The sequence below is a fragment of the Thamnophis sirtalis genome, unplaced genomic scaffold (genome assembly GCF_051295495.1).
Source record: "Thamnophis sirtalis isolate CommonGarterSnake01/CBP01778 unplaced genomic scaffold, rThaSir2_p1.2 scaffold_13, whole genome shotgun sequence".
NCBI classification, from domain to species: domain Eukaryota; kingdom Metazoa; phylum Chordata; class Lepidosauria; order Squamata; family Natricidae; genus Thamnophis; species Thamnophis sirtalis.
The window spans coordinates 46058912-46071526 of record NW_028261393.1 but is presented as its reverse complement, the minus strand read 5'-3'; the positions used below and the strand labels follow the sequence as shown (position 1 = coordinate 46071526).

The 12615-nt window shown below is 45.6% G+C and overlaps 2 protein-coding genes across 2 annotated transcripts; one reads left to right on the top strand and one right to left on the bottom strand.

The window, feature by feature from the left end:
* Nucleotides 1-1039: 1039 nt before the first annotated feature.
* Nucleotides 1040-2951, bottom strand: LOC106544205 (40-kDa huntingtin-associated protein-like). The gene has a single exon (XM_014060411.2). It carries the CDS (start codon nt 2914-2916, stop codon nt 1840-1842), a length of 1077 nt encoding a protein of 358 aa, XP_013915886.2. The 5' UTR covers nt 2917-2951; the 3' UTR covers nt 1040-1839.
* Nucleotides 2952-11250: 8299 nt separating this feature from the next.
* On the top strand, nt 11251-12612 carry LOC106555780 (putative G protein-coupled receptor 34). The gene has a single exon (XM_014074689.2). It carries the CDS (start codon nt 11251-11253, stop codon nt 12244-12246), a length of 996 nt encoding a protein of 331 aa, XP_013930164.2. The 3' UTR covers nt 12247-12612.
* The last annotated feature ends 3 nt before the right edge of the window (nt 12613-12615 follow it).

Below are 12615 nucleotides of genomic sequence, written 5' to 3'. Positions count from 1 at the left end.
AAACACAGTGACTAGACATCATCAAAGCTGACACCGGACAGGTAACAGAAAAACTCAAAGGAAGCAGAGCAAGATCAGATGTGAAGAGACCGGCCCACAGAATCGCCAAGAGTCGGATCTGACTGAATGGATATCATATTGCTTGGGGTGACTTTGTGAGTTAATTCTCTGTAAGCAAGAGACTGCCTGCCATCCCTTGGCACACCTAGGCAGAAAATGTGTGCCTTGCATGGGAGACCAGTGAGGATGAATCAGCTTCGCTTGAGAATATGTTATACTGGTACTTAGACTGGATGGTACAAGAGGCTGCCCTTTGCACACTGACATCAGTTGGGAAAGCTCTCTTGATCCCTTCAGCCAGTTTGGCTCACAAAGTAAAAGCAAGTTCACAGATTAACAGAGTTGGAAGGGACCTTGTAGGTTGTCTACTCCAACCCCCTCCCACTCACCCAAGAAGGAAACCGTACACCATTTCTGACAAAGGGCAATCCAATCTCTTGTTAGGACTGGGCTGTTTTCGGTACAGGGAACCCAAGTTGATTTTTAGGGCTGTCTTCTTTCAAAACATTGTAGAAGACATGCCAGGTAATTATTAGACCATTTTGCATTCTTCTGTTAATAGTAATTATTAAAAATCTCCATACCAAGCCAAGTGCTTTGTCACTTCAATGTTCCTCCTAAAACAGAGGTGAAGTCAAACTGATCTTAAAATATAGTATACTAGCTAGCATTTTAACTACTAATCATAGTGCATTGAATGGGTCACAATTGCAATGTCACATAAATTAAGCCCAAATCAAACAAGCACATACCATCCAATGCATCTTGGTTTGAATTCAACTACTGAAATGCCTTAATTGTGATGGGAAAGAATTGCAAAAATCAATACGGCAAGGTTTTTAATGCTGCAGCACAAATCTTTTTACTTTACTAACATAAATAAATAAATGACATACTCTTGAGGAGGGAAGAGAGGCAAGTTCTTACAGGGGCACTTGTTCAGGGAAAAGGTTACTTAAAGAATGTCAGACTTTCCCACTTTCCAATTAAGAAACGAGTTTATTTTCAAAGAACTCATGTCAGACCCAAATTCAGTTACACAACCAGCTAAGACTCAGGCAAGGTAAACATTCAGATTATTTCAAGGCAGAAATTAATCCAATACAGAACCCTGAGAACACAGTTTAGAAATCCCATTTGGGTTCAAATACAGAAATGTTTTGAAATTCCCTCAACTCTCCCAAATTGTTGTTCCCGTCCTCCATGTTGATTTTAATATAGCCTCCATCAGAAGCACAGCTCTGAAAACACAATACATTTGGCGACACTGATCAAAAAAATGGCTTTTTAAAGCTTTCCCATCAACTCAATGAAAACGAGAGGACTGTTCGGATTGATTTTCAGCCAACATGGCAAATCTCACATGGTTTTTCCCTTGTGGCCTGTGGGATGAAGAAAGAATTCTAAGAAGCAGCAAAATAGAATATGGGCCAACAGTATTTGCGCAGTTGTCTCAAGTTCGTAATTTAAGTTCAAGGAATGACAAGGTAGAAAGAACCTGGAATGTCGGAACAAAACTCCCTCTTCTGGCACTGGCAAAAAAAAAAAAGTTTTAAAAATGGTGGGAGATATAATCCAACGTATTCAGGGCCTCTAAGTGTCCTCACTTCATTCTGTGGGAAGCTCAGTGGCATTTAATGCACAGAGGAACAAAAATGGTAAGTTTCACCTCCTTCCCACTGATTAATGCAGGAAGTTTCGCTCAAGTTCTTTTGACTGCTCCACAAGATCTATCCACGGATGGAGCATTGGAAAACTACCACGAGGAACACCAAACAGTCAGAACCCCTGACCGGAGGGGGTGATCATCTCCTGCACCACCAAGTGCAGCAGGTTGTTCTGCTCCGCTGTCAGCAGTGGCCACAGTTCCTTCTGCAAAACCTTCAGTGATTCCAAGTCTTTTTCCTGGCAGGCCATCACGGCGGACTGGAGGAGCAAGAAAAGCTCTGGAGGGACGTACCCCGAGGAGGCATCCAGAGCTTCCCAAGAGTACTTCTCCAAGATCTGGGCGTGCTCGGGCAACAGCTTGGACGGCGGAGGCTGCAGCAGGAGCAAGAGCAGCAGTCGGGTGACCTCGCAGTGGAGCACGTGGTCGAGGAAAGCGCCGGGCAGCGAGGGGGCTCCGCCGGAGGAGGAAGAAGAGGAGGAGGATGAAGAAGAGGCAGGGGCGTTGGTCGAGGGCCCGCCGCCCCCTTGGGCCAGCTGCTGGGCCTGCGTGAACATCGCCAGGGCACCGTCGTAGTCGCGGCTGAGCAGCAGGCAGGAGGCCACGTCGCGCAGCCCGTGCAGGGCCTCCAAGGGCAGGTGGCCCGCGGCCAGCAGGTCGGCGGCGCGCAGGAAAGCCGGAACGGCTTGGCTCGGTTCGCCGGCGGAGCGCAACTCGTTGCCCAGCTCCAGCCACAGTCCGGCCGCCAGCGCCGGCTGGCCCAAGTCGACGTGGAGGCGGGCGGCAAAGGCCACGCAGCCGTGGGCGGCGGGCAGGTACTCGGAGAGGCCCAAGCCGGGGCCTTGCCGCAGACGGAGCTCCCGCTCGTGGCGCAGCCAGAGACGCGCCGCCTCAGCCAGCGCTGCCGCCTCTCCCGCCGGGTGGCCCAGGCTCTGGGCGCAGCGCGCCACCGCCAGCTGGCACCAGGCCGCGTAAGGGAGGCTTTCTTGGGCGCGTAGCTCCCGCGCCAGCGCCGCGAACTGCTCCGACGCCTCCGACACGTTGGGCTTGCGCAGGAAGCGCTTGCGGAGCTTGGACGACACCAGTCGGTAGCGCGTCAGGAAGTCGCCGCCGGCGCCCGAGCCAGAAGACGCTTCGCCCGGGCCGAAGCCCGAAGACGAGCCGGCCCCGGTGCCCGGGATGGAGAGCATGACGCCTTCCTTCTCCAGCTCTCCCTCTCTCGTCGCACCGGAAATGACGCCTCCGCGTTGCTTAGAAACGGGCTCGGATGTGGAAAGGGAGGAGGTGGGGCTAAGGGAGGGCGGCATGAGCAGCTGATTGGCTGATTTAAATTGGTGGGGAGGGGTTATGAGAACGGCTCTATGACGGGTAGTCCTCGACTTACGACCACATTGATTTTATTTCATTTTTTTAAAATTTCCTCAAGCATGTATTTAGATAACATATATAAGTATGAACATGGTTTAGGATAAGTCAAATGGATGCGAATAAAAAGAAACATTAGGACAGGGGCGGTAGGCACGTTGGTGCCCTTAGGCACCCGCCCTTAAATTCAAATTTGAGCCTAAAATTCATGCTGACTAATTGAGACCCTTGTTAAATGAGTTTTGCCCCGTTTACCACTTTTCTTGCAGCAGTTGTTAAGTGAACCCTGCAGATCTTAAGTTAGTAGCACACCTCTTCTTAAGTGAATCTGGTTTTCCCCATGGACTTGGTTTGTCCGGATTGCATGACCCCCCCCCCCCGGACACTGCAACGGTCATAAATGTGAATCAGTTGCCAAGCCATCCTGAATTTGGATCACATAATCATGGGGAGGCTGCAAAGGTTGAAAGTGTGAAACAACGGTCACTTTTTTCCAGTGCTGTTATAACTTTGAAGGGTCACTAAACAAAGTGTTGTAAGTCTAGAACTATCTGTAGTTGGGTGGGTACGGCTACAGATCCTCCGTGTGAGTTGGATGCATAAATTCATGAAATTAATCAGAATAAAGCAAAAGGGACTTTAGAGGTTGTAGGAAGTTATTACCCAGCCCTCTCCCAGAAAAATGAAATATCCTAGGAAATATTGAAAAGGCAGAATATTTCTCTGGATGTGAAAAGGAAGAATCATGTTTTAAAAGACAGAATAGCTGCCTGCAGCTTCCTGCCCATCCCCGCTTTGTCAATGGGCCGTTAAGAAGGCCAAGCTAGTCCCTTTACATAATAAAGACTTCTCCAGCTTCAGGGGGATGGGAATAAAGCATGATAATATTGGCCCTTTATTCAACTGACCACATGGCATCTGAGAAATCAACCAAACCTGGATTCAAAACACAGCCTAGAGAGTTGCCCCTGCATGGGCCCATGGGAGTCTGACAACCAATCAGAATACAAACTCAAGATCAAAGGCCAGAGAGGGCATAAAACCAGGGACTCAGCATCTCAGTCCTTCCTTCTCTTCTTCTCCACCAACATTGAAGCATGTGATCACCTTTTCTGTTCAGGGCTCAAGCCACGTGGTCCTGTCCACCAATAAACCATCTTTCCATGCAGCCTCCATGTCTCCAGGGTCTTTTTCCCCACTTGGAGCCGAACCCAGAAGGACATTTCTTTCATCAAGGTCTTCTAGCCCACCCCCCTGCTCAAACAGAAGACCCAAGACCAGGGCTCTTCAACCTTGGCAACTTTACAACTTGGGGACTTCAACTCCCAGAATTCCTCAGCCAGTCCAAGTCATAAAGTTGCCAAGGTTGGGAGACCCCTGCCCTATGCAATTTCAGACACATGGCTGCCCAGTCTCTTCTTAAAGCCTGCAGTGATGAAGTGCCCACAACGTCTGAAACCAAGCCCTTCCACTGTTTTAATTGTTCTCACTGTCAAGAAACGTCTTCCCACTTTTAGATTGCTTCATACAGGATAGCAGGTATGAGTAGGAACATGGACATGAACAAAGGAAATGAGTACAAATAAATGGGGACAGTACGACAGGGACGGTAGGCACGCTGGTGCGTTTATGCATGCCCCTTTTAAGGACCACAGTAGACAGTTTAAGGTTGAAGCTGTGGGGGGTTTAGAGTTTAGAGTTTTATTTCATTTGTATGCCACCCTTTTCCCTGAAGGGACTCAGGGCGGCTCACAACTCAAGCAAAGGAAGGGGGATACAGACCGTTGACAACAACACAAAACAATACATAGTTAAAAAGTGCAACAATCATACCATTCGAGATAGGGGCAATGATTCTTTAGCCCCAGGCCTGTCGGAACAGCCAGGTTTTAAGGGCTATGCGGAAGGCCTGGAGGGTGGTGAGGGTGCGAATCTCCACGGGGAGTTCGTTCCAGAGGGCCGGAGCAGCAACAGAGAAGGCTCTCCTCCGGGTAGTTGCCAGTCGACACTGGCCGGCGGATGGAATTCGGAGGAGGCCTAGTCTGTGCAATCTAATCGGTCTGGTGGAGGTAATTGGAAGCAGGCGGTCTCTCAAGTACCCAGGTCCAATACCATGAAGGGCTTTATAAGTGATGACTAGCGCCTTGAAGCGTATCCGGAGACCAATAGGCAGCCAGTGCAGCTCGCGGAGGATAGGTGTTACGTAGGTGAACCAAGGTGCACCCACAATCGCTCGCGTGGCTGCATTCTGGACAAGCTGAAGTCGCCGAATACTCTTCAAGGGCTGCCCCATGTAGAGCACGTTGCAGTAGTCCAGTCTGGAGGTCACAAGGGCACGAGTGACTGTTGTGAGAGCCTCCCGGTTCAGGTAGGGACGCAACTCGTGCACCAGGGAACCTGGGGTTTGAGAATGTAACAGTGGAGTTGGGTAGAGCATTCCAAGCATTGACCACTCTGTTGCTGAAGTCTTATTTTCTGCAATCGAGTTTGGAGCAGTTTACCTTGAGTTTGTATCTATTGTTTGCCTGTGTGTTATTGTGGTTGAAGCTGAAGTAGTCGTTGACAGGTAGGACATTGTAAGCAGACAATTTTGTGTACCATGCTTAGGTCAGACTGTAGGTGGCGTAGTTCCAGATTGTCCAAGGCCAAAATTTCGAGCCTGGTGGCATAGGGAATTCTACTGTGAGTGGGAGAGTGGAGTGCTCTTCCCGTGGATTCCAGGCAGAAGAGCTGTATTCAAGAATTGGTCTGGAAAAGGTTTTGCCTTCATGTTGCAGGACAAGAGGAACGTAAAACACCTTGCCCATAAATAGCATCTCCAATTTCTTTTTACATGTTTGCTTTCCAGCCGTCAAAACCATATCTGACCACATCTCTGACTTGCAGAAAAGCACACACACACCCTGAATGTGTGTGTGTGTATGTGTGTGTGTGTTTGTATACACCTCCCACTTCTCCAGCTCAAAATATATATACTGACGGAAAATCCTAATACCCCCTTCAAAAATATATTGCCACCCTCCCTGTACTGGTCCGTTTCATCCATCCCCTCCACTGGGAACAAGCATAATCTCTTATTTAATTAATATTTTTATTTGTTTGAATCTATTAGCTGCCCAATTCCCATGGGCTCCATACACCAATGGGTCCTTCCTTCAGCCTGTTACAGAATGTCGGTAACAGGTTGATCCAGACAGTTAGTTGCGGTGGCTCAGAAGACATTTAAACCAGTGGTGAAATTCATTTTTTTTTTACTACCGGTTCTGTGGGCGTGGCGTGGCGTGCGAGGTGTGGCTTGGTGGACGTGGCTTGGTGGACGTGGCAGGGGAAGGATACTGCAAAATCTCCATTCCCTCCCCATTCTGGGGCCAGCCAGAGGAGGCATTTGCCGGTTCTCTGAACTACTCAAAATTTCTGCTACCGGTTCTCCAGAACCTGTCAGAACCTGCTGCATTTCACCCCTGATTTAAACCTAAGAAATGTTGGCCAAGAGCTTACATAATTACGTAGTCACCGTGTTGCATTTAGCTCTACATGGAACATGATCTTGAGCAACATCTGGGACAGCTAAAAACATTTATCTCTGGCATGATTTATCTTTCACCAGCCTGTCCAAAGATATTATCTGAGCGGGCGGGGGAGGCGGGGGAAGGAACTGAAATTGAACATCCCTTGTGTAACGGAAATATTTGAAGCTTTCTTTTCTCTTTTAGATGAATTTATATGTCTTCCTCTTTCATATACTAGGAATGTCAATTTATTACTATCACTTTTGTTTATACTCTAAATCTCCCAAAAGTTCAGAAAAAGTCCATGTTCCAATGTTCACCAGTTCCGTAATAAAGGATGTTAGTTGCCTCCATAATGTGGTGTATTGTGTTGCAAGGTTCAACTTGTTTTCAAAGCAAGCAACCCCAAAATGTTACCAACTTGTTTCCTTGATAAATGAAGGTTTTCAAAAAACTTATGGCTTCCACGTTTTCTTCCAGACTGTCCATGACTAGCAAAATTGGGCTGGTTTGCATGACACACTGAAATATCCATTCATATTTTAATAACAAAATGTTTGCCAACTTATCCCAGGAAGTCAGTTTATATAAAACAGAATGGGAATTTTCCCACCCATCCATTCCTTCCCCCACCCTTCAATAAATATTTTAAGAAGGTACACAAGTTATTCTACTTGCAATAGGGTGAGCTTTTTGAAAAATCTAAATTAAAGTCTGCTCAATTATGTAAAAAGTACTTTAACTTTGATTTTGTAAGATTTATGTCTAGCTTCATTTTTCTAGTCCAACCAAATTGTCTCTGTCTTTGGTACATTAATTTTCAGGTTTATACCGTTCATTGCACAAGCAAACCATCACTGCAAATTATTTAAATTCTCATCCACTATCATGTCTTGGTCTCTGTAAAAGTACACACACATCTGTATAAAAGTATGCATGCATTTACCGTATATACCTGAACAACATATCTCCAATGTCACAAGCATTTTCTGTAAAGTTTATCCATAAACATATTAAACCATCAATGGACACCGTATCCTTCTATTCAATTTTAAGACAAATGTTGAACTATATGCCAATAATTATGCTGACATATTTTATTTAATATTCCACTTTTACTGCATTGTGAAACCCAGCCATTAATTCTATATTAATGCATAGCACGTCTATTCACTCTTATCATATGTTTTCTCCAAACCCATAGACATACAATAAATGTTATTTCCCACATTCATACATTTCCTAATAGCTGGTAGTTAAAGAGAAAACACCTGATCTGCACACCGCTGCTTCTTCCGTGTCCAAATCAAACTTTAGACTTCCAGAATGAAGACACCTTCTTGGCTTTGTTGTTGGCCAAAAATAAGTCATTATTGGTACATGTTTCTAGTAGTGGCTGACATACCAGCAGTTGGGCTAAACTGTGCATCTCTCCACATTCCAACAACATGTTGTTATCCGTTAAGAGCCTCCACTTGAGCATATTGGTTTTACACTTAGCCACTCCAACTCTCAATCTATTCAGGATCCTCCAAGTAGTATAAGGGAGGTCAGATCCGTCAGGGGTATCCCCCTTTAATGTTCTCTCTTGCTCGATGGTCTCCTTCTTCTCACAACACTCTCCTGCATGAAGTCACAGTGGGATACCCCAATTTTATTCATTGTTACCTCTCACATCTGATGGTGCTATTTTGACTTTGTGTTCTTGTCTAAGGAAGGTAAGGCTTAAGAAATTCAAAGCCTTCCCACTATCAAACCAAACACCTTAACTCCCCCCCCCCCCGATTTTTTATTCTTCCTATTTCTCTGAAAAAGAAAGCAATCTCTTTCCCCTAAGTTTTTTCTCAGCTGCTTCATCTAGTGGTTAAAAAAAAACAAAAACCTGTAAGCAGCAAATTCGGCTAACCACATCCATCTCTCTATCTTTGCTGACAAAAGCTTTAAAGCTCAGCTGGTTCAACCTACATTTTAGGAAGTTCTCAAAAGAGCAGCAGTGTGAAAGCTTCCATCCTCATCAGGGTGAATGTCTGAATGGAGACGTCAAGGTACGTGATGACATGAGCCATTTCATTTTCTGGAGTATGTGTGTGTGTGTGATGATGGAGGGTTGAAGCCCATTCAAGTGTGATTTTAGTCTCTGGGTTTTTAGTGATTCATTTAGTGCCATTGTTTCAAACTCTACATGATCTAAGAAACCAGCCACGGCACGCAGGGTAATCAAGTAATCAGCATTTAAAGATCAAAAATGATACTTCCGAGAATGGGCAGTTTTAGGAACTACATTTAAAAAAAATATTATTATTTTGCAGGCCAATAGGAATGTATACAGTGATGTGAGAGTCCATAAATCGACAGGTTTTCTCTTTTTATTTTTATTTTATGCTTTTGATCTTTTTCTGATGAAATAAGTATATGGCTTTGCTCGTGGGATTTACTAAATACAGCTAGTCCTCAACTTACGACAATTCATTTAGTGACCATCGGAAGTTACAACGGCACTGAAAATAGTGACTGATGATGACCTTTTCTCACCCTTATGACCATCGCCGCATCCCTGTGCTCCGTGATTTATATTCAGATGCTTGACAACTGACTCATATTTACGACGGTTGCAGGGTTCAGGAGTCATTGGCGACCTTCTGACTAGCAAAGTCAATGGGGAAATCAGATTCACTCAACAGGCAGGGAGCATTGTGGGGGGGAAAAAAATTAAGAATCTCGGGAGTTGATTGATTAGTTTCCCTATCTTGCTTTAGAATAGTTTGCTCCAGAAATCACTCTGGGATTTTTAAAATATATATTATCTCGCAAGAGCACAAAAACAACATTCTTCAGAGCTTGCAAAGAGGAGAAGCTAATATAAGACGGGCAGAAATATGTAAGACTGGCCTTAATGCCAGCATTATGCTGGTTATGTTTTATGCTGATTTTAGGCTATTTTATTGGCTATCCTTGTAAGACACATAATCAATAGATTACAGGTTAAGAGAGTTGGAAGGGACCTTGTAGGTCATCTAGTCCAACCCCAACCCCCGCCCAACAGACCCTGCACCATTTTTGACAGATGGCAGTCCAGCCCCTTCTTGAAAGCTATAGAATTATGCATGGCTGACATGCAGCTTCACATATAAATACATTTTTGTTGTTTTAACCATTTAGTCGTGTCTGACTCTTGCTAGCTTTATAGGGCAAGCGCAGCCCTGGGAAGCACAGCTTCGTTCAGTTGTTGGATGTTCATATTTGTATCAGATTTGATATGATCAACCCAGCGAGTTCTTTGCTTCTCCCTTCTTCTTGTTCCACTAACCATTCCTGGCATCATTACCTGCTCCAAAGAATTTGCATGATCCAGCCACAGTAAATCAGAGAGAGTATCGTGATTTTGGCTTCTAGTGATGTGTCTGGTTTTATACGATTCACCACCTCTCTGATCTAAATGAATATATGTTTGCAAATAACATGCCTACGTATATGGGAAACTTGCAAAATGAACGTGTCTTAGTGTGCTAGACTTTCATTATGTCTCTGTCACTTCTGTCTTGCAAAATTAGCTGACAGCGAATTTTTCCCATTTCTCAGTCAGATTTAGGTATTTCAAAGCAGTTCTCAACAATGCATCCGATTTGTACCTGCTTAAAAGCAGGCTTGGTTGAACCCAATAAAAAGCATGGAAAAGACAATAGCCTTTCTTCGACTTCTAAAGAACTGTTGCATGGTCCATTTGACACTACAGTGTGTAATCAGCTGTACAGCAAACGAATGTTACTTTCCCCCCTCTTTTTTTTGGGTTAAAATTATCTTTGAATATTTTGAACATTTTTAAAAAGCCACCAAATTCCGTGCATGCAAATGTAGAAAAGAAGCTGATTCAGGAACTCAAGGTTATTTAAATCTATTAGCAGCTCTTAGTACTCAGAGTACTCTTAGTACTCTGTTCTGACCCCCCCCCTCGTCCCACACCAACACACACTACGAGCCAAAGATAAGTTATGGCATTTAATTAACAGACAGACAGGTCCTTGGCAGCAAACTGGCACAGACAAGCTTGGGCAGCAATCCAGCACAGATAAGCTATGGCAGCAATCCAGCCTGCCAAGCTCACCATAATGTTCTCCAACATTAGTTCCTGCGTTGACTTCTGCAAAAGGGGCGTGTGCACAAGCATTCCTTTTATATTCTGGAGAGGAGCCTAATTACCACCAGCTGAGTGCAATTATCTCCTGTAACTGCACAACTGTTCCTGACGCCTAGTAGCTCCGGTGCCGTGCATCCAGGAACAACTCCCTTGGCTCCTCCCCACTTCTGACATCCGGACCACACTCCCTTGGCTCCTCTCCACTGGTCCAAGGCTGAGGCGCCTCCTGGGGGCCAACCAGCCTCTCTGCGCCCTGCTCGGAGTCAGAATCCTGTCCAGGGTCCTCCACATCCTCCAAAGCCGACTCATAGGGCCCCTCGCTGTCGGAGTCTGGTTGCAGCTCCAATGGCTCCTGCTGGGCCACAACAGTACTCTATCTAGATATTTGTCAAATGCATATGGGTGCCTGCCAGTGGTGGCTTGACAGAATCAGACACGACTGAATGGTTAAAACAACAAAATGTAATTATATGTGAATCGTCTAATTCTTTCTGCCATTTTCCTTCCATAGCATTATGGACATCCGTTCCTTTCTTGACAAGAATCTCCATAATGGATCTAAGCTATCTTCTAACGAATCCACGTGTGGAATCCAGGATGGCTTCCTGATGGAGACCCTGCCTGCCATGTACTCCATCATCGCTGTCATCGGTTTCGTTAGCAACCTCCTGGCGCTCTGGGTGTTCACTTTTGGCCCCCTGAAGACCAACTCCATCACGGTCTACATGAAGCAACTCGCCATCGCCGATCTCTTGCTCGCCCTCTGTTTGCCCTTCCGGGCGGCTTACCAGAAACACAACGGTCCTCCAGCTCTCTGCAAGATGGTCGGCATGATCTTCTACATCACCATGTACGTCAGCATTCTGTTCCTCAGCTTGATCAGCCTGGACCGCTACTTCAAAATCATCAAGCCCCTTCAACAGTTCCGAATCCACACCACGTCGTTCAGCGTGGCCATGTCCGCGGTGGTGTGGGTCCTCTGCTTCGTCACAATGCTTTGCTTCCTTTTGGACACTAGTAAAAGTGGAGCCTGTGAGCACAGGTGCTTCCACTTCAAGTACAGGACCACCAGCGGGGGCGTACTCAATATGTTGGCGGTGATTTTTTTCTTCCTTTTGCTCTTCTTTTTCCTTTATTCCTACGGTAAAATCTCGCTCAGGCTCCATGCAGTCTCTCTGAAGAAAACCCAGCAGCGCAGCAAAAAGATGAGCACCAGGATTGTCATAAAGACTTTTGTGGTTTTGGTAGTCTTCTTCGTGTGCTTTGTCCCCTATCATGTGGTTCGAATACCCTACGTCCTTGCCCAAATGAGGATCATTTCTGAACAGAACATCCAGGCCCTCCACGTTGCAAACGAACTGGTCCTTTGCATTTCAACCCTCAACTGTTGTTTTGACCCTGTGATTTTTTTCTTTCTGTCCAGCAGCTTCAAGAGATCCTTGCTGGACACCACTGTCCGAAAGCTGAAGTGGGTTTCTCAAAATAACCAGAGAGTATTGTACGTCAAATAATCCATCACAGACTTCAGGGTAGAGGAGGACTAAGTTGCGTAACTAGGAATAAACTTTGGATATGAGTTCTTCTTGCTAGATCAGCCTTCTTCAAGATGGTGAGGACCAGAAATTGTGATGAAGAAAAGCCCTAGCTAAGGATTTTTTAATCTCAACAAGTCCAGAAGACACCAGAACCCAGAAAAGTGACTTAGACATCACTCAGTGAAAAAATCAACATACACTATATTGCCAAAAGTATGCGCTCACCTGCCTTTACTCGCATATGAACTTACTGTAAGCGACATCCCATTCCTAATCCATAGGGTTCAATATGACGTCGGTCCACCCTTTGCAGCTGTAACAGCTTCAACTCTTCTGGGAAGGCTG

Coding starts and splice junctions, on each gene's coding strand:
- LOC106544205 (XM_014060411.2), bottom strand. CDS start 2,916: ATGCTCTCCATCCCGGGCACCGGGGCCGGCTCGTCTTCGGGCTTCGGC.
- LOC106555780 (XM_014074689.2), top strand. CDS start 11,251: ATGGACATCCGTTCCTTTCTTGACAAGAATCTCCATAATGGATCTAAG.